Consider the following 26734-nt stretch of genomic DNA (forward strand, 5'->3'; position numbering starts at 1 on the left):
TAGTTAAGACCCAACACACACATACACACACACACACACACAAAGAAAGATCAAGTGTACTTGTGTTTTTTCCTATCCTGCCTTCATAGTCAAGGTAGCTGAAAAACAAAGAAAAGTTCCAGAAATTCTGTCTTAGATTTTGTAATGAGTTACTGCTAGTTGTAGGGTTGAGGCCAGAGACAGTGGGCTCATGCTGTTCATTACATGGTTTTAACTGAGGCCAATTAAGTGTGCTGCATGTGCTAAAGAATGCCCACAGAAACTCCCTGCTTACCTTTGCTATCAGAAACCTACTCCAATGTTGTAGCAAGGAAGAGCTATGAAGAATCCTAGATGTACAGCATCCTAGCTGGGTCATCATGAGCAACTCATTTAACTTAGTAAGCATTATTCCCACTGTACCAGTAAGGAAACACATACCAGCCCTGCTCCTCAAGAGCTAGCCTCTGCACCAGGAGACATTGTGACATCAAAGGATTTTGTACTGAGGGCTGCCATGTTGTCAATATGCTTGATATTTGAATAAGGCACCAGTGTCCTAAACATGTCTTTTAAGGCCCTTCTTGAAATGGCTTGATTAAAGAGAATTTAACAAAGGACTAATGACAAAGGCATGACCTGGTTAGTAAAGATTGTCAAAGACGCGTCCCAAAGCCTGCAACAGAGGCAACATCATCGTTCTTAGGAAGTAAGGAGCAAGAAAATGAGAAACCTATAACAATATAGTCAAATAATGTCTAGAGTGACCAAGCATGGGAGAAATGTTTTAGAAAGGTCTGGAACTTTTCCCTCCTTCAGTCTTAGTCTCCTAGGATATTCTAGGACTGTTGTAATCCCAAAGAGATTTAGAAAGTAGGAGATTTCCTTGAAGCAATTTTTTAAGCTTACCTTTTCATGATGAGTAAGTAGAGAGGAAGGATTGTGGATACGGAAGAAAAACTGGAGTATACAGCAAATATTGTCTAGATAAATATTAATAATTCTGATAGGACCCAGAAAAGGGGGAAGGAAACACCATGTTTGGGTTACTACTATCTGTCAAGAACTTTGATGGAATTTACTTACATAATTTTAGAATGCCTACCATGAAAATCTGGCTATTATCATCATTAGACAGGCTGCAGTAGTGAGTCCTGATGGGTCTCCTAAATCTTTTTCATGGTCACAAAGCTACTAAGTGTGAGAATAAGAAACCATGGCTTAACAGTTATATGGGAACTTTCATAAGGGGATTCAAATTTGTTAACACAGATGAAACTTGGGTGGCATGCAACTGTGCATCTCAAGGATGGAGAGCACAAAGGAATTCTACACCTGGCAGAGACTCATGAAGCATTTCTTCTCCTATTTGATAAGCAGGACCCTCCACTGTAATATCTCACTCCCATTCTGATAGAACTCATTAACACTAACTGAGGTGTGCTCTTTTGAACTGAGCCACAAAACTATTTCAACCCCAGGTATCTGAAAAACATTACCAATGAACTGTTTTTTTAGCCTTTGTATCTATCTATCTGTTTATCTGTTTATATATCTATATCTATATACACAAATGATGAGAAAAAATATATCCTAATCTGTTCTGACTCTGAGAAGTTGAAGGCATTCTTCTACTCAAATAACCTGAGAGGCCTTATGGATGCACCTGAACCTCTTAATTTTATTGAAAAATATTGCTACCTTCCTTGGACAATTATATGATTTTCCTATACTTTTTATAAGTCTCATGTCCAGTTCCAATGTCCAATGTATGGCTTCAATTTGTGATGACCTTAGAATATAGTACTATGTAAACTTTATCACCATTCATGAAAAGTATGTTAAGGAGTAAAACTAAAATTGAGTCCATAATCAGTATAACTTGGGTTAAGAAAATACATACCCACAGCAGAATAGTTACCTTGGTGTCTCAGCATATTAATGATGAGTTTTTGTTGTCATTGTGGGTTTTTTTCTTGTTTATTTTCCGTTCAAAAAAGCCTTACAGTCCCCTAAGCCTGATATGTTGCTATATTTCTATTTTCAATATTTTTGTTTTGTTTTTAACCATATAGGTATCATCTCTTAATTGTATTATGATATGATCAAATCCTGAAACAAATAATTATATTAAAAGGTATCATTATATAACTGTAAATGTTTCCAAATAAACAGGGGTATCAAACGGAGTGCTGTCTGAAAGGTGAACCCCGATAGAAAAGTGGCACCAAGGTCTAATAAAGCAATAAGAACTCACAGCTCTTCCTAGAGCCTGCTCAGGGATTGGAGGGAGTAGATTTCCCTGACCCATTCTTGCACCTCGCTTGCTGCTCAGATGATTCAGGGACTTGATCTCCATGAAAACCTCTTACAAACTAATAATTTCATTAGAGCATGCATGGGCAAACACACACACACACATGTCCAAAGCATGCGCGGGCATACACACACACACACACACACACACAGATAGTATTGCAACTTCAGAATTTGCCAAGAAAGTGCCTTATCTTCAATTTGAATTGAACATTTATGGTGTCCTGGGACTAGTGTAAGTGGAAGGGACTATCTTTAATTTTGATAGCTTTCTTTCACTTGAGCCAGAGATGTAATATACATTTATTTGATAGAAATATTCTGGGCTAGTCATAATATTTTTTATCATGGACGGTTAATAACAGGGATTGGCACCTTATGGCCCAAAGTTAAGTTAGAATGTAGAAAATAGAAAACTATTGTAGCATGATAATATATCTTATAGGTTTCCAAAATGGGAAAAATGAAATATCCATCAATGTGGGAATGGGGAAATGCTTAAGTTACTTGTAGTGTATTCATATAATGAAAAATTGTGCAGCTGTTAAGAAGTACTGATGTGCACTACTATATACTGGCAAACAAGTTTCTCAGAAACATCCATCATTAGGAATAAACAGCTTCAGGGAGATGTCTGATCATGCTCACATTTGAGGTTAAATATTTCTGTGCACATATGCACATTTGTGTTGTGTATATACTTAATGGCTTTGTGATTATGCATAACAGAATGTCAGCAATATTTTCAATGAAAAAAGGTGTAGTGGTTGGGAGAGAGCTAAATAAAGATATTCGAAATAACTTCAGGATTATATAAGCAAATTTAAAATCTTCAACCTGAATATTAAATAACTAGTGAAACAGACCCACGGAAAGCCTAAAAAAAAAAAAAAAAAAAAAAAAAAACCTCTTTAAGAATTAGCATGGACAATTTTATCATATCTTGGTGATTTTGTTTTACTTGCGGTTTCTCTTTCCTACAGCTTCCTATGTTTTGCAATATTTTAACTTCATAGTAGAAGAGACAACTAAGCCATTAAAACATAAATGTAATTCAACAGTACCTTAACATTTAGAAACTTGAGTAGATTAGTTCTGATTGGTGTTTTATGCATCTGAGTTGATTCTAGTAATGTTTTTATTTCTTTCGTCTTTCTAATGTATTTGTAGCTTCAGAATAATTTATCTTTGACCATAGAACCTTTAAGCTATTTGTCTATTCACTCATCTTGTAGGGGAATTGGGGGTCTATGATAAATTATAGGATTCTTTCACTTCCAGGGTTTTCCTGGGTGGAAATAGGCTCCGTTATGATTTATAATTTCATTTGTTAGGCAGTTTCCTTTCTAATGTATATTTTCACAAGTTCTTTGTATGGGCTTTCTCAAGTTATCTAGAGATATTTCTGACTACAATCTTTCTCATTGTTGCTCTCACAGATAGAGACCAGTTAAATGTCAACAGAAATGGAAAATATCTGAGTGGGTGCATGATATAAGCACAAGTGTGTTTGTGTTTGTTGCATACATTGCTGAATGAACTCTGCCTGAAAGTCATTCTCCCCATTTTTCTCCCTCAGCTATTATAAAAACTGCTCTTCCCAACATGGACAGAGAAGCCAAGGAGGAGTACCTGGTTGTTATCCAAGCCAAAGATATGGGTGGACACTCTGGTGGCCTGTCTGGGACCACGACGCTCACAGTAACCCTTACTGATGTTAATGACAATCCTCCAAAATTTGCACAGAGTAAGTGGATTTCCTGCACTAGATGAGAATATAAGTATGGTATTTTCACTTGAATTTATATTATAATTTTCAGTGACATTCCAAAAACTCATAGCAAACATTGAGTACTTAATTTATAGAGTATGAAAAAAATACTCCTTCGCACTTAACAACTATCCCATGTACCATATTTATCCTCATTTTACAGAATTCAAAAACATTGGGGAAATTTCCAAATGTCAAGTATGCAGTATGCAGTATGTAACTGAGAATTAGAGTGAGATTGAGATAAGGATGAAAATACCACTAAGATATTGATCAATTATTATTTCTGGTACTGAATAAAAGAAACCAAATGCCCAGTGTCTGTGCTGGGGAAGCCAACACACTGTAAACTTGCTGTCACACTTGCATGTGTGGCATCTGGGAGGGACAATGCCCATGACTCTCTCCACTCTTTGAGCTAAGGCTGTGCTTTGCCTGTGCAACCCCAGTAACACCATAGGCAGTCACCTCAGTGAATTGGGGAGACAATCATTATTTTCTAAGTATCTTGTACTCTGCTGAAACACTTTTTTTTTTGAGCATTTATCCAAGTAATGTGACATAGAGGAATGAGTCAGCAAAGCCTTTCTGACACAAGGACTCCCAAATTGAAATATGAAGAATGGATAGGTTTAGTTGGAACAAGATTAAACCAGCTAGAACATAAGAAATCAGGGGAGAGATAAGGGACATTGTAGTTAAAAGATTTTTATTTTATTTTTTTTAAGATTCCACATATAAGTGAGATTAGACAGTATATTTCCTTTTCTGCCTGGCCTATTGGACTTAATGTTCTCTAGGCTCAACCATGTTGTCATAAATGGCAAGATATCCTTTTTTTAAAGTTGAATACTATTCTATCGTATATAAGCACCACAGCTTTTCAAACCAGTCTTCCACCAATGGACACTTAATTTGTTTCTATGTCTTGGCGACTGTGAATAATGTTGCATTGAACATCTGAGGGTAAGGTGAGTGCATGACCTTGCATGGGAACAGAAAAGATTTCACAGTAGTTGGAGCACAGAAGTGCCAGGTGGAGAATGTGGCAACAGGAGCTAGACAATTAGCATAGGCAGGAATTAGCTGAACTTGGATTTATAGGCCATTTTAAGTACCACAAACTTTATTCTAAGATCACTGAAAATCCATTAGAAGATTTAAAATGGAGGTAGAGTTATAGTTTATCTCTAGGAAAATCAGGGGAAAAAAAATCTGGCCTTCTTCCAATGTCTTTCTCCACACTGCACCCAGTGAAAGGGATATTTACAAACATTCATGTAAATTGAATAGCCCTGGCAAGCAAGGGTTATAGCAGTGGAAGTGATAGAATTAAGTATAGGTGTGGTTAATACTTTGGAGTTAATAATGGGAATAGTCTAAGGATTGATCGCCTTTTTCAGATAAAAAAATGGTTATCAAATATGTGATATTAGAGATTAGATGTCCACTGGTGCTTTTTACTGGGATAGGAAACATCACAGGACAATTGTTCTTTGAAAAGAAAAGAGAGAAGAGACGGGACAGAGGGATCGAGCTTGAAAATGACATATTCAAAGCACCTTTGAGAATTTACCTGAAGGAATTCCAAGGCAGAGAGAATAGAGATGCATTTTCATTAAGAATGTTAGAACTTTTACATCTTGCCATTCATAAATTAGACAATAATGCAACCCTTTTAAACAAAATTATTGAAGTGGAGAGCACCATTTCTCCTTGCCTTTCCCCAGTCTTTTATTCCTCATTCAGTTGCCATTACAGTTAATGCTATAATGTGCAATTCTTCTTTCTCAGAAAATGATTATCTCAATTCAACAGTGGCAGATGAGTTTCAAAAGCAGTCCCTTTCTTAGCGGCAATAACTATTAACTATGATCACACTGATAGAGATGATGAGAATGAGCAGAATAGCAATGGATAAAGGAATGCTCCATTTGCTTGGTTTCACAAGGCTCCCCGGTGTAGGTCTGGCAGCAAGGTGAGGCCCCTGGCTGGCTTATTTACTTAATAAGCATACCTAAAGGGATCATTTGCAAGCTTACCTGGAATATAAAGTTTGAAAGCAATAGAATCATTACACCAATTATGACCAAATTGGGAGATTCATGTTCCACATGATGATTTTCAGTGCCTACCTATGGTAAAACCATTTGGAAAATGGTTTGTTTTTTTTTTTTTTTCTTCCTAAGCCCCATAACTTCATGATTCTAAGAGATATTTTTATTTCATAATTAACAGAAAGGGTATTAGTGCTTGATGAAACTTCACTCAGCAACTAAACCAATCTTGTAATGTTGGGCAAAATGAGCCTTGGTTTATCCAAGGGATTCCATGATGGAATTCAAAGTAGAACTATGTGATGTTCTACAGATTTAATTTTTCCTTTTGGGTTTATAGTTCATTGAATGTCTATTTCTCCCTTAGTGTCATTGTCTAAAACGTCCTGGTTGTCTGAGTTTTACTTCTCCAGAAACATTCACCAAGACAACCATTTGGTTAAAAGTAACTGAACTTATAGATGGTTCCATTAAACTCCAGTGGGGGAAAGTGAGAGAGAGAAGGATAAAGAGCCAAAGGACGTACACAATCTAACCAGCTACCACTGTGGGTGAGTGGAACCTTATCTCATGCAGAAAAATCTGCCCTATTAGAAAGAAATAAAAGAAAAGGGAAAATAGAATGTCCTAGGATTTTATATACTACCTCCTGTGAGTCCTGGAGGGCTGCTTCTGCGGGGAATTAGTGCTCTGGAAGTTCCAGTCTGACATGCAATGGGCCAAATGGAATATGAAAGCCAGAGGAATCCCTCAGGCAAAGAAATGCAGGAGCTGGCAGTTAGATGTAGGGCAGGTGTGATATAAAGTGGTAATGGCCAGGAATTGTGTTTGGAGCACCACCAGTTTACAGGATACCAAGGAAAGTGAGTGACAACAACATCACAATGAAAGCCATTTGAATAAAAATAGGACAAATGTCACTAATTAGACATGTTTTACTGTTCCCATAGGAGAATGAAAATACACTGTAATTGTATTTTGCCTAGGGAGTTTTGAAGGTAGCATTTTTGTCTTCAGAGCAATGAGGACATTAGTAACAGGAGGAGTGTTTCTTGTGTCTGAACAGCTTGCTGCAGGGCACAGCAGAAGTTTAGTAATTGGATTTTATCAAAAAACGGTCTACAAGTCTGTAAATATAAAAGTAAGTTCAAAAGTGACTTTCAGTATGTTACATATCGCATCTTTCTGAGCTGAAATTAGCTTAATATGTTATGTTGGGCAACAATGAATATGTCCACAGGCAGTCAGTGTGATTATACAGCAAATTAGAAGGTACATTCACATAGACTCACTAATATTCTGATACAGTTGTTCCAAATATATACCTGATAAACATGGTTGAACAAATCCCAAATCTCAGAAGAATCTTGAAAAAAAGTTCACTGCTCTGGGAAATATTTGTCTCTCTTTATTTAAAAGACTGCATGTTTCACAAGGCAATGGGGATGTTCTCATCTTTTCCATTGTTCAGAACAAAGGAAGTACTTAACACCTATCTGCAGAATGAATATGTACATAGCTAGCATTGGTGCAGCACTCAGTGTTTCTACTCTTTTCTAAGGTCTGTATCACTTCTCAGTACCAGAAGATGTGGTTCTTGGCACTGCAATAGGAAGGGTCAAGGCCAATGACCAGGATGTTGGTGAAAATGCACAGTCCTCTTATGACATCATTGACGGAGATGGAACAGCACTCTTTGAAATCACCTCTGACGCCCAGGCCCAGGATGGCATTATACGACTAAGAAAGGTAAGCCAAGGAAGGTTTTGCTCATCTTTAAAATACCATCCACAAACTTGAGCTTGGACTGACAGAACCTTAGAGTTGGTAGGCATTTGGCTTTTCCTTGTAAAACATGATGACTATTAGGATCCTTTTAGCACCTCTAATCCATTGGGCCCACTTCACATTTCAGCTGAAGCTCAGGTAAACAGCTACCATGATGGTGCTGACCTCCCATCTTACCTGATATTTCTCTCTTTGTCTATTCCTCAGTGACTTTCCCTAAGCCCCGAGAGCTTAGGGAAAGAGCTTAGGGAAAGCTTAGAGAAAGCTAACTCCGTCTTTGTACAGGGCACTCCAGCTATTAAAGAAAGTCAAAGCCCAGAAGGGAACTCTCAACCAATTGGGAACAAAAGTTGATGGACAGTTAGTATTCTGAGGCATATTGCTTAATGTCTGCTAAGAGTATTCTCAGTAGAAGTCAGTCTCAGTTGCCCCACAATGGTGACAAGTTCAATAGCTTTTAGTCTTTCCCTGTATAACTCTCCTATTTCTGTACTGCTGCTTTCTCAAATATCTTCCAAGATATATTGACATTTCCCCCAAGTCTTTATTGAAAGCTGAACTTTCAAGAAAAACTCAAAGACAGGCTGAACATTCAGGTTCAGATATCCTAGCCAGCTCTGGAGCTCTGATTAGAAGACCAACCCTGCTACCACTAGCTGCTCTAAACTATGGGTTAACAGCCCAGTCATTATGGGAAATGAAATAAAACTCAGTTTAGCCTTACTTCTGGGTGTAGGGCTACTATTAGGAAAAAAAATTTAAAAAGTGTCTCTGAATATAGACTTTGACAATGTGAGACTGCTTTTGCCATCAACCCATGGCTCACGGTAGATATGAAAAATTCTGTTCATTTTTCCATTTTTATTTCTTATAATACAAAAATCATAAGGAATGTATAAAACATAGCTTATTATTTTATGCACACAAAGCATTGCAAGGGAAAATACTCTTATCCTCATCATAACTTTGTTGGAAATCATTCTACATAACCTTTGTCATGAAGTAGGTCATGCTATTTTTAAATAGATAAATAAGAAGTACATGGGAGAGTACACTCTTAGGAGCCAATAATTTCTTCCCCTGTCTTGATCAGCATGTCATTGATAGGATTCACTATGTGATTTTCTGATGTTACATAAAGATCCATTATTCCCAGAGGTCCTGCTCTTAAAATTTCCCTTTGAAGAGTTATTAACCATAGAAATATGAAATCTTCTGTTTACATTTTTGTATAAATATAATGATAAAAATCAATTTGAGAAAATAAAATGGATGCTTTTTTTTTCACTTTCTTTTGAGCAATACTGTCTTCAGATCAGGATCCTAGCTTGGGTTTAGAACTCAAGAGTTGCAAAATGTTTAAAAACTCATATTTGAAATGGAGTGCAGCATAATGACACTTGAGTCAATTACTGAATGACCCAGAGCCACATTGTCTTTGGCTAGCAATTCCTAATGTAATGTTTATTGTTATTCTTAACTGCTATCCTTTGTTGCCATAAGGTGCTTTTTATAAACTGAAACATTAGCTGTTTTATGTTTTTGTCCACTGTTATTCATAAAGTTGGAAGCATGTACTTTGACACATGTATTTTACTTTAGAGAATAATTCATGGGCCTTCAATTCATGGGCCATCTTATTTGTCTGATGACAGTAGAATATATTGAGGTACATTGTTGTTATATGAGCTAAAGGTGAGACACAGCTAGGTTTTGAATCTGCCTACATATTTCTTTATATGCTCACCTGCTTCGTAGCACAGCACTTAACAGTAGAATATATTGAGGTACATTGTTGTTATATGAGCTAAAGGTGAGACCCTCCTTGCATGGAAGCCTTCTGATCTGTACTTATTACTGAAGTATATCAGGCAACAAGCAAGGTACAGGGGTTCCCACTTTTTTTTTTCCTTTCAGGCAACAACAGTCATTAATCCCCCTCTATGAGTGATTGCAAAAATTCTCTGGAAAATCCTGAGGAGAAGGCCTAGAGACTTACCATTGGCTGAGATTTGGGAGAATAGGAGGGATGGATAAATAGAAGATGCTAAACAAAGAGTCCAACCTCTCAGCTAAGACTGGATAAATATTTTTTTTAATGACCTATAGTACAAGCATGTGGCCACAGTTAATGATAATGTATTGTGTATTTCAAAATTGCCAGAACAAATTTTTATTATTCTCCTCACCCCCCAAAAAATCTGAAACAATTAGTGATGTGATAGATATGTTAATTATCTTGATTGAACTTTTCCATAACATAAACATAGATGAAAACATCAAACAGTATCCCATAAACATATAGAATTATTATTTGTCAATTAAAAATAAAATTAAGAAATTAACAATAGAATCCATTATATTGAACATTGTTTGCAAAGACCTTGAAATTGTAAAATTGTTATAGTAGGGGTGATTGGCAAATTGTGATTATGCCGATAGTGAATCATTTATTCATAGGTATGTACTTGTGCCTAGTAATTTCAGAATCAACAGAGAAGTGAGTGTTTGCATTGTTTACTGGAAAATATTGGCAGGGGGAAGCTAAGTCTCATTAGATCTGAATTCAAATATAAAAATCAACATAAAAATTTTAAGTAAGAATATATATTTAAGCTTGCATAAGAGTTCTGAAAGACTTCACTGATGGTAGTTTGTGTTCCAGCTTCTTATTTTTTAAAAATCTGCATTGCAGATTTAAAGTTCTGTTTCTTATGAGAAATTGTAATGCAGACGTAACTATCTCCTTGAATCTTGACAGTCTTGCATTCTTGAAATCCGGAGTATTGTAAGTTGCCAAGAATTGGTCTATAAGGGTTCTGATGCAGATGGGTCTCTGGTGTATTTAAAGGGACTATCTTCTCTTACCTCACTCTATTAAACCTAGGCCAATGACAAGAGTCTCTTGCCCTGATAAGGAATGAAGTGTTAATATGTCAGAAATATTTTCAGTAATGGTACAATGAAGCAACTGCAAGTTGTTTTTAAGTGGTCGGTAAGTGCATACTCAGAGTAAGTTCTATTTATACTGCACTTACTTTCCTTTTTCTAAATATAAACACAGCTAGGTTTTGAATCTGCCTACATATTTCTTTACATGCTCACCTGCTTCGTAGCACAACACTTAACAGTAAAGACCTTTGCCAAGGCCCTAAAAAATAATAAACCTCATTTTAATTATATAATCAGTAAAGTAGCAATGCTTTGGAAATAAAATAAGAAAACACTCTTTGTTGGGATTCGTGCTAAATTATGCTTTAAAACATCTCCTTGGACTAAACAATGATTATTTCTAGTTCTTTACATTTCACACACCGTTGCAGAAATGATAAAATATTCTTCCCAGATAGAGATTGTATTCGATGCTGCCTTATCTCCTACCAGCAGAGGCCTGATTAACTAGCTGATTAGTATGCAGGTCATGCTATCACTAGTAAAATTTTATTATGACTCTGAAGTGAAATTTTGATGGCAGAATTCATGACTGTGAATATTTTGTGAATTCCAAGTGAAATGAGCAAAACAAAACAAAACAATGGGAGATTAGATTCACTGAGCTTGTATAATAAACAGATATCAATAAATGCCTGTAAAATTTACAGGTTGAATCTAGGGGAATGGAGAGTGATCCCATTAAGACTCACAAATGGGCTTAAATGCACATAACTTTCATCCATCAGCATTATACTCATTTGTTCTTGCTGCTGTGGTCATTAGTGAAGCATTCATCTTTGTCATTTCTTAACAGCCTCTGGACTTTGAGACCAAGAAATCCTATACTCTGAAGGTAGAGGCAGCCAATGTCCATATTGACCCACGTTTCAGCAGCAGGGGACCCTTTAAAGATACGGCTACGGTTAAAATTGTTGTGGAGGATGCAGATGAGCCTCCTGTCTTCTCTTCACCAACGTACCTCCTGGAAGTTCATGAAAATGCTGCTCTGAACTCCGTGATTGGGCAAGTGACTGCTCGTGACCCTGATATCACATCCAGTCCTATAAGGTATTTCTCTTTTAAATGACATACTGGCTACTTGAAATGACAAACTCATCATTACAAAATGCTATGATTTGGTACACATTCTGCATGGCTGCCTTTGAGTCTAGGATCACATGACAAAGGAATTTAGGCCCAAACGTGCTCTGTCTGTGTGTCCCTGTCTATGTGAATATATGCACATAGAAATATGTGCCTACTAAGAGCTTCACACAATGTCTGACACCAGAAACCTCAAGATTAATCAACCTATTTAGCTTTTATAAAGCCCAATGATGATGCAAAATCCCAAATATTTTGTAGCACATTTGGGTGAATCTTTTATATTTTTTCTTTTATTGCTTTTTAGCATTGCAAAAGCTAGTTTGTCTTCTTCAACAGTTACAGTGATACATTATAACTGATACAGTTATACATTAGAATTTAAAGACATAAGACTGCTGTGTCAATGTACTAAGAGGATCCCATCTTATTTCTGTTTGATGTTTGGCTTTAAAATTAGCTTATTCTCAGTTCACGGGCATTTCTCTTTGGTCAGCATATCTGGTTTGGTGTCTTTTAGACAAAAATCTTTTCCCTCACTTTGAAATTGTCTTTTGTTTACATTTTTTCTGCTCAGAAGTTTTTAGCAGGATGAGAAATAATCATTTATTAAAGGTTTTCTTTTCCTTTTTCTTTCTTTCTTTTTTTTTTTTGTTTTTTAAGAAATGAGGTTCAATCCTATTTTCTTTTTTTCTGTTGAACTGTAAATACCTTTTTTCTTCTGCCAATCACCCAAATGACAGTACAGGTAGTCAAGCTAAATAGCTTCCTTTGAAAAGCATGCTGAAAATCTATACTTTGAAGGCTGGTCTCTAAGGGTGAAGTGTTGGCTAATGATGTGTTTGAGTGTGGATTTCAAATATTTTCTTTGAAAATTTTGTTGGGGGAAGGAAGGGAGAGAGAGAAAGAGAGAGAGAGAATATAAATAAACTAGGTAGAAGACTAAGATTTTATTTTAAGGAATTATATAGTAAATCTATATGTTAGATGTCAACACACACACCCAGCACCCAACTTTGAATTTCTAAGTCAGAGATATCTAGAACAGACCACCCTTCTAACTACTTTATTTAGGGAAATTCTAGGCAAAAGAGTTTTCCAGAAGTTTTATTTATTTACCTTTTTAAAAAATGTATTAAACCCTCATTGCCCACAAGGGTGCTCAATCTAAGAAGCTGAGAGAAACCCTGCAGAATAGTCCTCAATAACTTGAATTTGAACATAGGGGAAATGTTTTCATATCCAGAATACCCTCTTAACACAATATAGTTCCAAATTTAGGATGATAAGTAATAGTACATCCCATAAGGATTCAGATAAAGCTTTCTACAGAAGAATGCAGTCTCAAAGAAGACTAAACTGAGAATGTAAGGAATGGTCGGTCGGTCCATGGTCAGGTTCAGAGCTATTCAACACACTGTAGATTTATACAGTACCCCTTATTTGGCTAAGGGAAAAATATCTTTGAAAGGTCAAATATTAAATGGAAGGGCAAGAAGTATCCAGAAAGACAAGTTTACATGAACATCCTTTTTCTGAATCTCTAGTAAAGTTATGCAATGGCTTTATGGTGGAATTCTTTTGTAGAGAGGGACAGTGATATTTTTATACATAGGGATAGTGATATTTTAAGTGAAATAATATGCCTCATTTTTATATTTCTTCATTTTCTCTGAAAGAAATACAAACAGAGGAAAAAAATGTCACTTTCTTTGTATCTCCAAGCATGAGATTGACTCTAAAGGAAGTAAACAAGATTGGTTCAACTGAGGAATCAGTCTGGGAATAGTTTGAGCCTTCGATTTGACAAGGTTTCTACGCTTAGCAGTGAGGAGCATATAAGGACTCAGGGAGATACCAAGCCATCAGTCCTGTGGAGTAATAGGGGTTCAGATATTGGGACGATTACAGGAATAATCCCAAATTGTGTCCATGGTACCAGTTATACAGGACCTGCTGTGTGTAAACATATTTTTCATCAGTTAGAGGTGAGGTCTGAGAAATTTTTTTGTGCCGTGGTGAATTGGCAGAGCTGGGTTTAAATCCTGGCTCATAAAACCCCACACACTTTTGCTCCTTTAATGATCTATCCATTCTACTGACAAAAAAAAAAGAAAACAAAAAACAACAACAGAAAAAAAAAACATAATTTCAGTACATAGGAAATCAAGCCGTTATTCTCACTGTATTTACTTGTTACTACTATTTTTATTGTTGTCACTGTCTGGAGAGTTGTGTGTAAAGGAAGCTAGAGCCTGGTCAGCACCAACCACCTGGCTTAGAAGTATTTCATTTTCAGACAAGCTAAGTAGGATTTGAAGCTGTGTTACCAGGAAGAGATGGACAGATAAAGTATAAATTGATGACACAGACATATCTGTGTTTTTGATAGATGTCAGGCAAGTACTAGCTCCTATACATCTTTGGTCCCATACAAAGAAGTGAGGTTGTTGTTTCAAAGCATTTACAATAGGCTTTGAAGTGACAGTCAGAAGGTGCTCCCCACACAGCCCTGATAGGAGGTGGACAGCTCCGTGACATGAGAATGCAGCCATCACCATCTGTGCTTTTCAGCATCTGTTCTGTGTTGCTGAAGCTCCTTCCCTACCAGTTGGGTTATGGAGAGCAGCTTTTCCCTGTCTATGCACAACTGGTTAATTTCTGTAGAAAATTAAATTTCCTGACTGCCAGAGCCATGCCTAGGTCCTTATGAGCCTAGCATATGGAGTTACCGCTATTTTTCTTTTTAAAACACAACTCAAAGATATGGATGCTCAGGGAATTGTAGGGTAACAGGTATCCATTATTTTCTCTTTAAAATTGTTGAATTTCATATGCTGACAAGAACATACTTACTTTTTAGGTTAATATTTGCTTTGCCATGCAGCAAAATAGAAGTCTTTATTGTGGTCACTGCCCTGCTAAAATGTATAGCCATTCAATAGTTGGTCAACTTCTGTAAGACTTCTTCTGAGAGCACATCATCTAGTTAGAAATATCCTGCATTTTTGAATTCATACACCTATCGCTATATCTGTATCTGTATCTAGATGTCTGTATATTTCCTTCTAGGAAAAGAATGGATAGTGCATTAAGCAAAATCTACAGTCACATCTTTACCCTCAACAAGAACATTAATTAAGCATTTATATTTTTTAAAAGATGACATATTTTGAATTTAGTCAAATGAAGTTTCAAAGTGTATCATGACTGCTCTCCTGTCAGACTTTTCATCTCTGGAATTCTCTGAGGTTCCGTTTCTTCGCTGGTATGGGATTATAATATCTTCCTCATGATTAAATGAAGCTATTAAATAATCTGTTGTAGCTATTAGAATTACCAGCTAATAAAAAGTTAACCACCAACAACTAACTTTACATTGTAAATGTAAATTAAAACCTACTTCTTATTTTAGCCAAGATTGTTCTAATAAAAGTGGCTAACTATATGGAGAATGATCTATTTTTGGTTTTTCTATCTGCTAACTAGTATAGTAATAAAACTCATTTAATCTAATTTGTCCCTGCTACTTATATAAATATTGTTACAATGAGTGCTTAATGTGTGTCAGGGACTGTGCTCCTAACTCCTCTCTAAGATAATATGTAGTCATTACTCCCACTTATCAGATGAGAAAACTGAGGATAGAAACACTATCTTATTCAATGTTACACGAATGGTGAAGAGTGGGTCTGGATGTGTTAGTCAGATTTCCATCACTGTGACAAAATGCCTGATAAAATCAACTTTAATGAGGAAAGTTTCATTTGGGATCCTGGTCTCAGATGTTTCAGTCCATGATTCCTTGGCTGCATTGTTTTGTGCCTGTTATGGCAAAGTACATTATGACGGGAGGGCATGGCTGAAGAAGCTAATCACATCATGGCATCCAAGAAGGAAAGACAGAGATACTGGAGGTGATGAGAATCTCAATATCCTGTTGAAGGACATGTCCCAATGACCTAACTTCCTTCCATGAGTCCCTATCTTCTAAAGGCCCTACTGTTTTCCAATAGTGACTTAGGCTATTGGAAATAACCAAATCTTTAACACAAGAACTTTGGGGGATACTCCAAACCAAATTCAAGAATTGCTTTTCCTTAAATTTATTTTTTATAATGCAATGCTGTTCTCTACCGGAATGAAACAGTTCTTCTGATTTTTATAATTCCAACCTTGTCTATAAACTTAAGTGTGGTTTAACAGGAATAATTTATTTGAAATATTAAACTTCATTCTCTAAATAATCTCATCAAATCCAGCATGTAAACCAGGGAAGAAGAAAAAATAAGTAAATTCTGTGGAGTTTACTCAATATGGCTGGGTGTTCCTTGCTCATCTGTCTAGCCACTTTGGACAGGTTTGTTACTGTTGGCTGTGAGTCATATTCTGATCTGGGAGGTCAATGTGGAAACCATGATATTTTTATTTGATTAATCAGATGTTGTGCTATTTATTAAGTGTTATTTCCTCCAGACACTGGGGAATGGTTAAGATGATTTCAGTTTTCTGGAAAAGAAACCTGAATCTCCAAATGGATAATTTGCCTGTGCATGGAGATAAAGCAGATGAGTATGGGGGCAAGATTTAAGCCCAAGCTTTGTATTACCATTGACCACTACCATATTGCTTTCTCCACTAGGTTATAAAATCTTGAATGGTAGTAGGATAATGACATCTGATAGTTACTGAGCCCATACTTTGGGACAGACACATGAAAATAATGTTATATGCAACAAATTATTTATACTTCAGTTAAAATTTTCTACCATAGAGTAGGTTTTAAAAATTATATATATATATTTAGTTTCTGGTGGACACAACATCTTTATTTTATTTGTATGTGGTGCTGAGGATTGAACTCAGTGCCCCACTCATACCAGGCAAGCACACTACTGCTTGAGCCACATCCCCAGGTTTTAAAAATAGATTGAGGCTTTCATGCAAACTGTGATGGCCCTTTTGACCCCTTTTAGTATCTTTATTTCAAGCGTGTTTTAGGTGTCACCATGGTTGAGATTGCACCTGGCTGTTTTTAAGGTGGTCACTTCCTATTTCTTTCAGACCATTCACCTTAAATGAGATTAAATGAGTTGTTTCAATGAAAAGTAGGAATGACAGCCATTTAGAAATCAGAATAGGAGGTTGACATATGATTGTGGTGGTCACAGTGTTCTCTTGTTCTGGTCCCTCTTGAGAGTTAAGTGTCTACTCTACACAAGAGCCTTGCATTGTTTTTCTCTGCCTGGTATTCTGGGATTTTTATAATTCATCTCAGTTACCAGGCTGGCTGTTAATGAGCTATTTTCATGAAAACACTCCTTAGAGTCATGATTTCCAATGAAGCTACAGTGGAAATTTTTCATACTATATACAACTTAATGTTAATTTGGGCTGAGGACTTTGCATTGATTAATTTCTTCTGCAGTCTTAAAGCAATTTCTGTTTTTGGCAAGGACCTACGTCTCTCTCTCTCTCTCTCTCTCTCTCTCTGTAAGACTTAGAATCTGAGATTTACCCTCTTAAAGGATTTTCAAGTGCCAAATAAAGTTTTATTGCCTTATAAGTACAATGTTGTCAGCAGATCTGTAGAATTTATTCATTTTGTATAACTAAAACTCTACTTGTTAACTGGTAATCCCCTGTTACCCCTTAGAAATAGAATTATTCTCTCTGATTTTCTGTTTCTGGTACATCATATAGGTGGAATTATGCAGTATTTGTCCTTTTGCTACTGGCTGATTTCATTTCACATAATGTACCAAATATTTAGCCAAATTGTTGAATATTGCAGGATTTCCTTGTTTTGTTCAGGCTGGATAATATCCCACTACATCTACAGTTCACATTTTATTTTTCCATTCATCAGTTAATGGACATTTAGTTTGATTCCGCACTCCAGCTGTGGTAAACAGTGTTTCCATGAACATGGGAGTGCTAACATCTCTCAGAGATTCTGATTTCAATCCATTTGAATAAGAACTCAATAATGGTATTGCTGAATCCCGTTTTCAATTTTTTGAGGATCCTCCATATTGTTTTCAAAGTATCAATTTTTTTTAATTACAAATAGCACTATACAAGGAATTTAGTACACTGGTATTTTTACATAATTAAAACTCCCAGTTCAAAAATATCAACTCTTCCAACATTATTTCAAAAACCTCACTATACTTAATTCAACTAGCTAAAATTAATTCATAAACAATGCCATATATTAGCATAGTCAGTCATCGTTCACATGGATTCATTTGTTCATTCATTTCTAATTTATTTATTCAGTTGGACAAATTGAGCCACAATTTTGTAGGAAATCGCTACATTCACACAGGCTCTGCTTTCCTGATCTTAGCCTATAATAAGAAGGACATGCACATGGTAAACTCACGTCTTTCTAACTTTAATATATAAAAATGATATGAATATATGAAGTTACACATATATATGTACATATACCTTTAATATATGAAAATGATAAATAACATCAGATTTTGTAGCTCATGGGTTACATGGAGGGAAGGATTTCCTAATTAAATTTGAATAAAATAGCCATTGATTTCCAATGATATTAAAATAGAAATATTTCACATTAAAAAGAAACTGGCACACATATGGAGGTTGGACTGTGTTTCTATCTTCTCTGGTTTTGTAGTCTCCCTCACCTCATTTCCTTTTCTCTCTCTCAATACTATCCTTTGGGTAGTCAGAGATTCCATTTTCTCTAGAGGAATAATAAAATGCTGGGGCCTTAGAATTCTGGAACTAGTGGAACACGGGTAATATTATTTATGAAAGGTGTTAGAGCAACCACTGGAGCAATTAGAGGCAAAAAGCTGAAAACTTGTAGATGGAATTTTTGATTCTCAAAGTGCATGCGAGAAGATGTTAAAATGGTTTCTTTAGGCATAATAACAAAAGCTAGAATAAAATTAAGCAGTGAGAAAGAAACAGTTGGAGTTCAGTGAAATATAATAACTGATTCATAACTATGGGGTTTATTTCATTATGTGTGGCTCTAAATAGCATCTTCACTTGCAGTTGGCTCAAAATTGTTATCTTCCTATAAATTTCCCATATAGAGGCTGCAAACCAGTGTTTAGCAAAACATTTTTTATAATACAAAAGTGCATTTATGTCTGCTAAATTTGAAAAATAGATATACACTGTCTCTCTCTGAGGGCAGCATTTCCCTAACATTGCTGTAAGAAACACTGTTGGGACTAACGAAGGGTGTCCAGACTTGTTTGCGCTCTTTTCTCTGCTCTAGGACCTCCCCAGTAAGTTAATTTGCTAAGGTGCAATGCACTAAGAAGAAGAGAATGTAAGCAGTGCATTTAGACTTTGAACTTTATTTTGTTTTGCAGAACATCTGGAGCACAGAGAATGTTGTGCTTATGTCAGGGTGACACTCAGGCTCCTGTGCTCATCTGTGCTGTAGATTCTGATGCATCTGACATCACAAAATAACATCATGCTTGATCTTAACAGACTGGGTATCTTTTCTTAAAAAAAAACACTTTTTTATTGGTGTATAATAGTTTTACATATTGATGGGATTGTTGTTACATATTCATACATGTACACAAAATAACATTTCTGATAACCATTTGATTTTTAGGAGATTCACTCCCACCTTTGTTTTCCATATTCTTCTCTAGCTTCTACATCTGAAAGAAAACATACAACTCTTAAGTTTCTGTATTGAAGAAGACGATGTCTAGTTTCATTTTCCTACAAATGCCATAATTTAATTTTTCTGTATTCTTGAATAAAATTTCATTGCATATTTATATATACCACATTTTCTTTATCCATTCATCCTTTGATAAACTCAAAAGCTGGTTCCATAGTTTGGCTATTGTGAATTGTGCTGCTGTAAACATGGGTTGTCATGTATCACTGTAGTATGATAACTGTAATTCTTCAGGATAAATACCAAGAAGTGGTATAGCTGGGTCATGTGATAATTCCATGCTTACGCTTTTGAGGAGCCTCCATACTGATTTCCATAGCAGTTATACTAATTTACAGTCCCATCAACTGTGTAAAAATGTTCCTTTTTCTTCAAATCCTCTCCACCATTTATTATTGTTGGTGTTCTTGATGGCTGTCATTGTGAATGGAGGGAAATGCAATCTCAGTGTATCTTTTTTTACATTGGTTCTTTTTAGGTATACATGATAGAAGAATCCATTTTGATCTAACTATATAACCATAGAATATATCTTATTCTAATCAAGATCCCATTTTTATGGAGATACATGATGATGGGATTCACTGTGTAGTTTTTATATATGTACATGGGAAAATTGTGTCAGTTCCATTCCACTATCTTTCCTTTGCCTGTCCCCCATCCCTTTCCTCCAATCCCCGGTGTGTAATCCCATGAACTTCTGTTCTTCCCGTCTCCACCTCTTATTGTGAATTACCTTCTACTTCTCAGAAAAAAAAATTTTTTGACTTTTGGCTTTGGGGTACTGGCTTATTTTACTTAGCATGATAGTCTGGAGATCCATAAAGAAGAATTACTTTATAACATTTGCCAGCAAATGGATGGATTTGAAGACTATCAATGTACTTTTGATTTGCATTTCCCAGATTGCTAATGATGTTCAATATTTTTTTCATGTATTTGTTGGCCATTTGTATCTCTTCTTTTGAGACGTTTCTGTTTAGTTTATCTTCTCATTTATTAATTGGGTTATTTGATTTACTTTATTAATTGGGTTATTTGATTTTTTAAAGTAAATCAAATAACCCAATTAATAAATGGGAAAATGAGCTGTGTACATTTTAATTACTATATAAATCACCCTTCTCTCTTGTCTTTCCAAAGAGCCCACCAAAGGGAAGAAATCTAGTGCTATAGTTAATAATCTGACTATATGTATACATACTCTGGGATCTGTGGACCAAATCTTGACTTTTTACTATTTTTTTAAAAATAAAGTTTTACTAAAACACAGATATCCTCATTCTTTTATGACTTATAGGTCTACAGTTGAGTAGGTGTGACAGAGTTAGTATGATGGGTAAAACCTAAAATACTTAATTAAAACAAATTTGTTAGCTTCTACAGGAGACTGATAGAAATGTGGATTACACCAGTAATTTTGACAACTTGCCTCCCATATCTAATGTTTTATTTCTCTTAAGATCCCTAAAATAATTTCTAGAGCTTTATCAGTCAAATAAATTCTTTGTATTAACATACAGCTCCATGTGATGGGGATTGATATTCTTCATAGCTATCTGAGAACCTTAGTACCCATGTGGCCCAAGAAGGCACACACTTAATGTTAAGTATGGCAACAAAAGTTGGCTTCTTTATTCTACCTTTGGGGAAAATCCCCATAAATACCATACAGACCGCAAAGAGGTATCCTGATAAATACTGTGATGTTTACTTGCTTTGAGAAGGGAATTTACACTTTTTTTTTCCCATGGATTTATGATAAAACCGTGTTTTCTGACCTGTGTCTTTCTTTCTGCAGAACTCAGTGATAGCTGGTATACGGAGTTTGGGGGATTGAGACTAGAGGTAGTCTTAGCCAAATCCTAGTCTCTAAATTTCCAAGCCTTGACAAATTCTCTGATTTCAGTAACATTTCTTTATCTAAAAGCATGAGGTGGCATGAAACCAAATTTCACTAAAAATATGCTTACTGTAGAATGTGCATTAAACTCTCACAATGTCCAGTAGAGAGTAGGTATTCAACAAGGGATACTGAAAATATTTTGTAGATCTTGGTTAATGCATATTTAGCATTTTAGGTCTGAGACCTTAATATATTTATTTACACTTTGTTATATTAACTGAATTACACATATTTGTATTCCCATTAAACACATGTATTATAGGTTGTTCTCTCTACTAAGGATCAGCACCTAGTCAAACAAGGAGACAGAAGCAGGATGGGCAGAGGGAAAAACCAAGCTATAATGTAGTTACAGCTGAACTTGACTCAACCTAGTGAGTATCTGTGGAATGAGTGTTGCCCATCAGTAAAATCCTGAATCATGCAAAAACGAGGAGAGCCTTCATACTTCTGTTTGCTTAATTTCCAGGTCTGGAAATGTGTTTCCCTGCAAATGAGGCAGACACTAAGCAGTGGATTGCTGGAGGCTGCCTTAAGACCACAACCCTCACAGATCCAGCATCTTTCCTTAAAGGGAGCTACACAGCCCATGCCCATCTACATCATGGATGGGCACACAGAACTCATGCAGTGAAGTCACTTGATTAAATTCACTTTGCTGGCTGTCTAGCTCCCTTAGGTTGCCACCTCATTGGTCAGCATATGATGTCTTCCCTGAAGGAAATATATTTTTGTTATACACTTTCATAATCAAACACCAAAGTGTTAAATCAAATTGTCTGAGATGTTTTCAGTGCAGTGTGAAATGGCAAACCTGACTATTAATTATCAATAACTATAATGATTCATTAAATATTAATAAAAGACTTAAGATATAAGATGGTTAAAATAATATTAATTTTTTGAGAGAGATGAAAAGCAAAGGAAAGTTATGAAATGGAATGCTAACAGCTTTTTTTTTTTTCTCCTTGTGATTGGTACATCCTACGTCCCCTCCAGGGGAAAAAATAATGATGCTTATATTCTGAGAGAAACAAAGATGATAGTGTAGGCAAAGCCATGATATCTAACAATATTATACTCATAGGGCAAAATAAATCCCTATTTTACATCATGACAAAGGGAGATTGGCATTCTTATCTGATGTTCAAATATTTATGGAAGTCATTTCAACCAAGCCTTTATTTTTCCTTATATTTCTATGTTCTTGTTTGACACAATGTACTGTACAACCTTGCTTTTGATAAAGGACTATCAGATTTGACTTAACGTTGCAGAGGAAAACATAATATTGCATGTTTAAGAAAATGGCATATTAAAAATGGACAAATTCCATTTTCATCCATCCATCAAAAGCTTATTAGCTCTACCATGTGCCTGATGCCTGCTTGCTGGAGAATGGACTGGCCCTAGTTGAAGTGCCTTTCAAATGGGCCTCCAGGTACAAATTAAGTTTGAGATTATCTATTTAATTATGTAGCTTTGTAGTAAATGAGAATAAGATTTATATAAAGCCTTAGGAAGAATTAAAGGCATGGAGAGTATATGCAATGATACAAAGAACAGGAAAATACCTAAAAGCCCCAAAGCCAAGGGTCTCCAACAAGTGCAGAAGGAGCACAGTGTGTACAGTGTGGAGAGAAAGAGAGCACTTCTGGATAACCTCTGGTTAAAAGAAAGAATATGATCTTGGGCTTTGCACAGTTTAAATGTACATGGCCAGGTGAGATCATGTGGGGTAGGCATTTTGTTTAGGGATAGGATTTTGGGGCATAAAATACTTTTTTTTTTTTACCTAGAAACAATCATATCTAACAGAACTATGGAATGGTGTATTTTTCCTATTACTATTGGATATTAAGCAAGTAAACAAGACATTTCAATTAAAATGTGTCTCTAATTTTTAACAATTACAGACCATATCTTGCCCACCAGTTAATTCCTGGTATTTACCATAGCTTTAGGATTTGATAGATGAATACCATTGTCCAGTTAAAATTTCAAAGCACATGTAAGTTTATGCCATTAAAGAAAAAAAAATACTATTTCGATATAGTTTTGCACTACCCTTTTGTTATTTGGGGCCCTGTGTGCATATTTTCCATAAATATTTTCCTGTGTTGTAGATGATTCAGATCAAAATCAGAAAAACATCTCATCAAATATCACCATCATCATAAGTACCCAACATTTAGTAAGAGTTTATTATAGGTTAGACACTATAGTTAGGGTATTATACATGTCATCTCACTAACTACAAGATTTGGGAAAATGCATATTATTCTCTTTTTATAAACATAGACATTGAAACTCACAAAAAATTCATATGGACAACTCCAATAATTTACTGGGAGGATTAAATGAGAAATTAATATTCAGGGCTTAGCTAAGAGACTGAAAATTAGGAAGAATAAAATTTAAAAAACATTAAGTATATTACTATAGCAATAAAGGATACTAGATTAATTATTAGATATTGACAAGGAATATGGTCTATGCAGCCTGCTGTCTAGTAATATTATTTTCTTCAATTCACTTCATCTCTATTCTTTGTTCTGCACAGCACTTCCCAACTTTTCCTCTGTTTCATGTAGAGGGGAGTCATCATTGGCACAATGAATAGCTCAGGAGGCTGAGGCAGGAAAACCATTAGTTCAAAGTCAGCCTCAGCAAGTTAGCAAAACCCTGACTCAAAATAAAATATTAAAAGGGACTGGGGTGTGGTCCAGTGGTTAAGTGCCTCTGGGTTCAATCCCTGATACCAAAAAAAAAAAAAAAGTAACAAGAATATTCTAAGATCAAGAGTGTTTTGTTTAATCTAGACTCCCCAATTTCCTTTATTTCTCACATTTAAATGATCACTGCTAGGGTCCTGCCCCAGCAGGTTTCAGGGGGTCCTGAAAGATGAGTGGTATCCACACAAAGGATGAGACAGGGAGTCATTCCATTGGAGCAATCTCCAGGGAAAGAGCTCTAATGCAGCTTTCTCTGGGTCATCTTTCATTGCAATTTTTCTCATCATTATGGATTCAGAATATGACATTGACTTTACAATTTCCAAATTTTGCCAAGATGTGACATTTCCTTAACAGTCATTAGGGGTATAGAAAAATGTGACATCAATTTACATTTTTTTCAGGATGTGACATTTCCTTATCAATTATTATGGGTACAAAATCATTAATAAAATGCATCACTAATTTGCATTTTTCAAATTTTCAAATTTTCCCAATTTTTTATACAAAATAGTACAATTTTTCCCAAAATGTACTATTTTATTTTTAACAGATGCCAAACTATGTAACCAGATTCTAAATCTCCTAACCTATCATTAACCTTTAGGTTTAAAGTATACCTGTACTTTATTTCTAATCTAAGATTCCCATCTAAAGAAGTCCTCTTAAATCTTATACTTAAAATATCCTAAAGTCTATAAACTATTCTTAAAGCATCTTAAGGACCCATACAGTTAAAAACTTAAGAATTCTAAACTTAAAATCTAAATAAAATAACATTTCTTATAAAGCTACTTTAATTAATTCCTACATTTATTCTCATAAAACTGGTTGAGCTGCTTTCTCAAAGAGTTTCTTTGTTTCTTAGTCAAGGTACACTAGTTCTTATATCCCCGTAGTCTCTTTCACTGAAAGGCAAGTTCTGACCATCAGTCCACTTACCGCCAATATTAACTATGCTCATCATAGGTCCCTACATGAGGTAAAAGAGGATTTATAGAAAAGGGGGGTAATGTATCTTTATTTGCCTTAACTAAGTGTATAATGTAACTTTCCCTTAATCAAATAAAACTACATTGCTTATTGTGCAATAAGCACAATAATTAGGCTTTCTAAGAGGCTGGAGATATGGGCTTGGGTTCTTAGTTAATATAATCAATGTGATGCCTAAAATTCTCATGACCTTTAGGAGAAAGATTGTTGTTCATTATCACTTTTGTCCTCAATGTGCTGAGATAGTAGAGCATCCTTCTATTTCGTCCTCAATATGCTGAGAGGTAGTAGAACAGCCTTCAAGGCATGAACTACCTGTTATGTTCTAGCCATCTGAAATCTAATTTGGTTTGGCGTTAAGCATACTCACGCTTCCTGTCAAGAATATGAGCCTGAAAATGAAAAGTCCCAATTACATAAAAAAGGTTCTCATGGTTTTGATTTCCCACCAATGTGGCTTTGCCAGCACTTATCCTCACTGTGACCTTGTCAAGACAGTGGGAGGGGGAGCGTCTTCACCAGATCACTGACCTGCTTATTTTGCTTTCTAAGCTCACACATCAACATCATCTCTATGTTGAGCAGTCCTAACAGCCTCCTGCACAGTTGGCCTGCCAGCTGATTTCTAACAGTTTAGATCAACTTTGTCCATTATGGCAGCCTAAATTACATGTGGCTCTTGAGTATATATAAAATTTATTTGATTTAAATTAAACAACAATTTCAGTTCCTCAGTTACACTAGCTGTTAGCAAGAGCTAAGTAGCTATAGATAGCGCAGTGTCACCATATTGAAGATCACAGAGCACATTTCTACCACCCCAAATGTGATTTGGACCATGTCACTCTCCTGCTGTATGTTTTTTGTGACCACCCTGTCCATTTCCCAAAGCAAACAAATAAATCTTGACATGGTCTATAAAATATATCCTGATTTCCTCCTTCATACATATCCTCCATTGATTCCTAAACTTAAACTGTACTCTGTCTGAAAGTGTTCAAACATGCTGAACCTCTCCCTTGCTTAGGCTTATCAATGTTTGCTTTCTTTCAATAGGAATTTTTTTTTTTAGTGTTTTAATTATACACCAGTCCTTTTCTTGTATTTTTCACGGCTCTATCACTGTTAGCTCTGAAATCGCTTATTTACTGTGTATTTTTCCTTATATAAACTAAGCTACCCAAGAGTAAGGCCATGTCTGCCTTGTCACCTAATGCAATGTGTTGATCATAGGAGATGTTCAATAGAGTTGCATGAAACAAGGGAGAAAGGGATGAGATGGAAAGGAAGGAGGGGACAGGAAATGACAGAATACCTCTCTCTCAGTGCTTAACTTCTATCATGCCTAATCTGGCCCTTTAATTTTATTGATGTGGTTTGCATAAACATCCCTTAAAGGCCTTTGTGTCAAAGGCTTGTTCTCTTGCCCTTAGAGCTTTTGAGAGGTCAGGGAACCTT

General features: G+C 35.7%; 1 protein-coding gene across 6 annotated transcripts in view; it reads left to right on the forward strand.

Moving 5' to 3' along the window:
• The window catches only part of Cdh8 (cadherin 8), a 356401-nt gene that overhangs the window by 185762 nt on the left and 143905 nt on the right, over positions 1-26734 (forward strand). For all 6 annotated transcript variants that reach the window (XM_015488796.2, XM_048792057.1, XM_015488797.2 and 3 more), the window contains exons 5-7: positions 3875-4042; positions 7685-7872; positions 11660-11913. In XM_015488796.2, the coding sequence (XP_015344282.1) occupies positions 3875-4042; positions 7685-7872; positions 11660-11913 (610 nt within the window). The remainder of the gene's footprint in view (positions 1-3874; positions 4043-7684; positions 7873-11659; positions 11914-26734) is intronic.

The sequence above is a fragment of the Marmota marmota genome, unplaced genomic scaffold, assembly GCF_001458135.2.
Source record: "Marmota marmota marmota unplaced genomic scaffold, marMar, whole genome shotgun sequence".
Taxonomy (NCBI): Eukaryota; Metazoa; Chordata; class Mammalia; order Rodentia; family Sciuridae; genus Marmota; species Marmota marmota.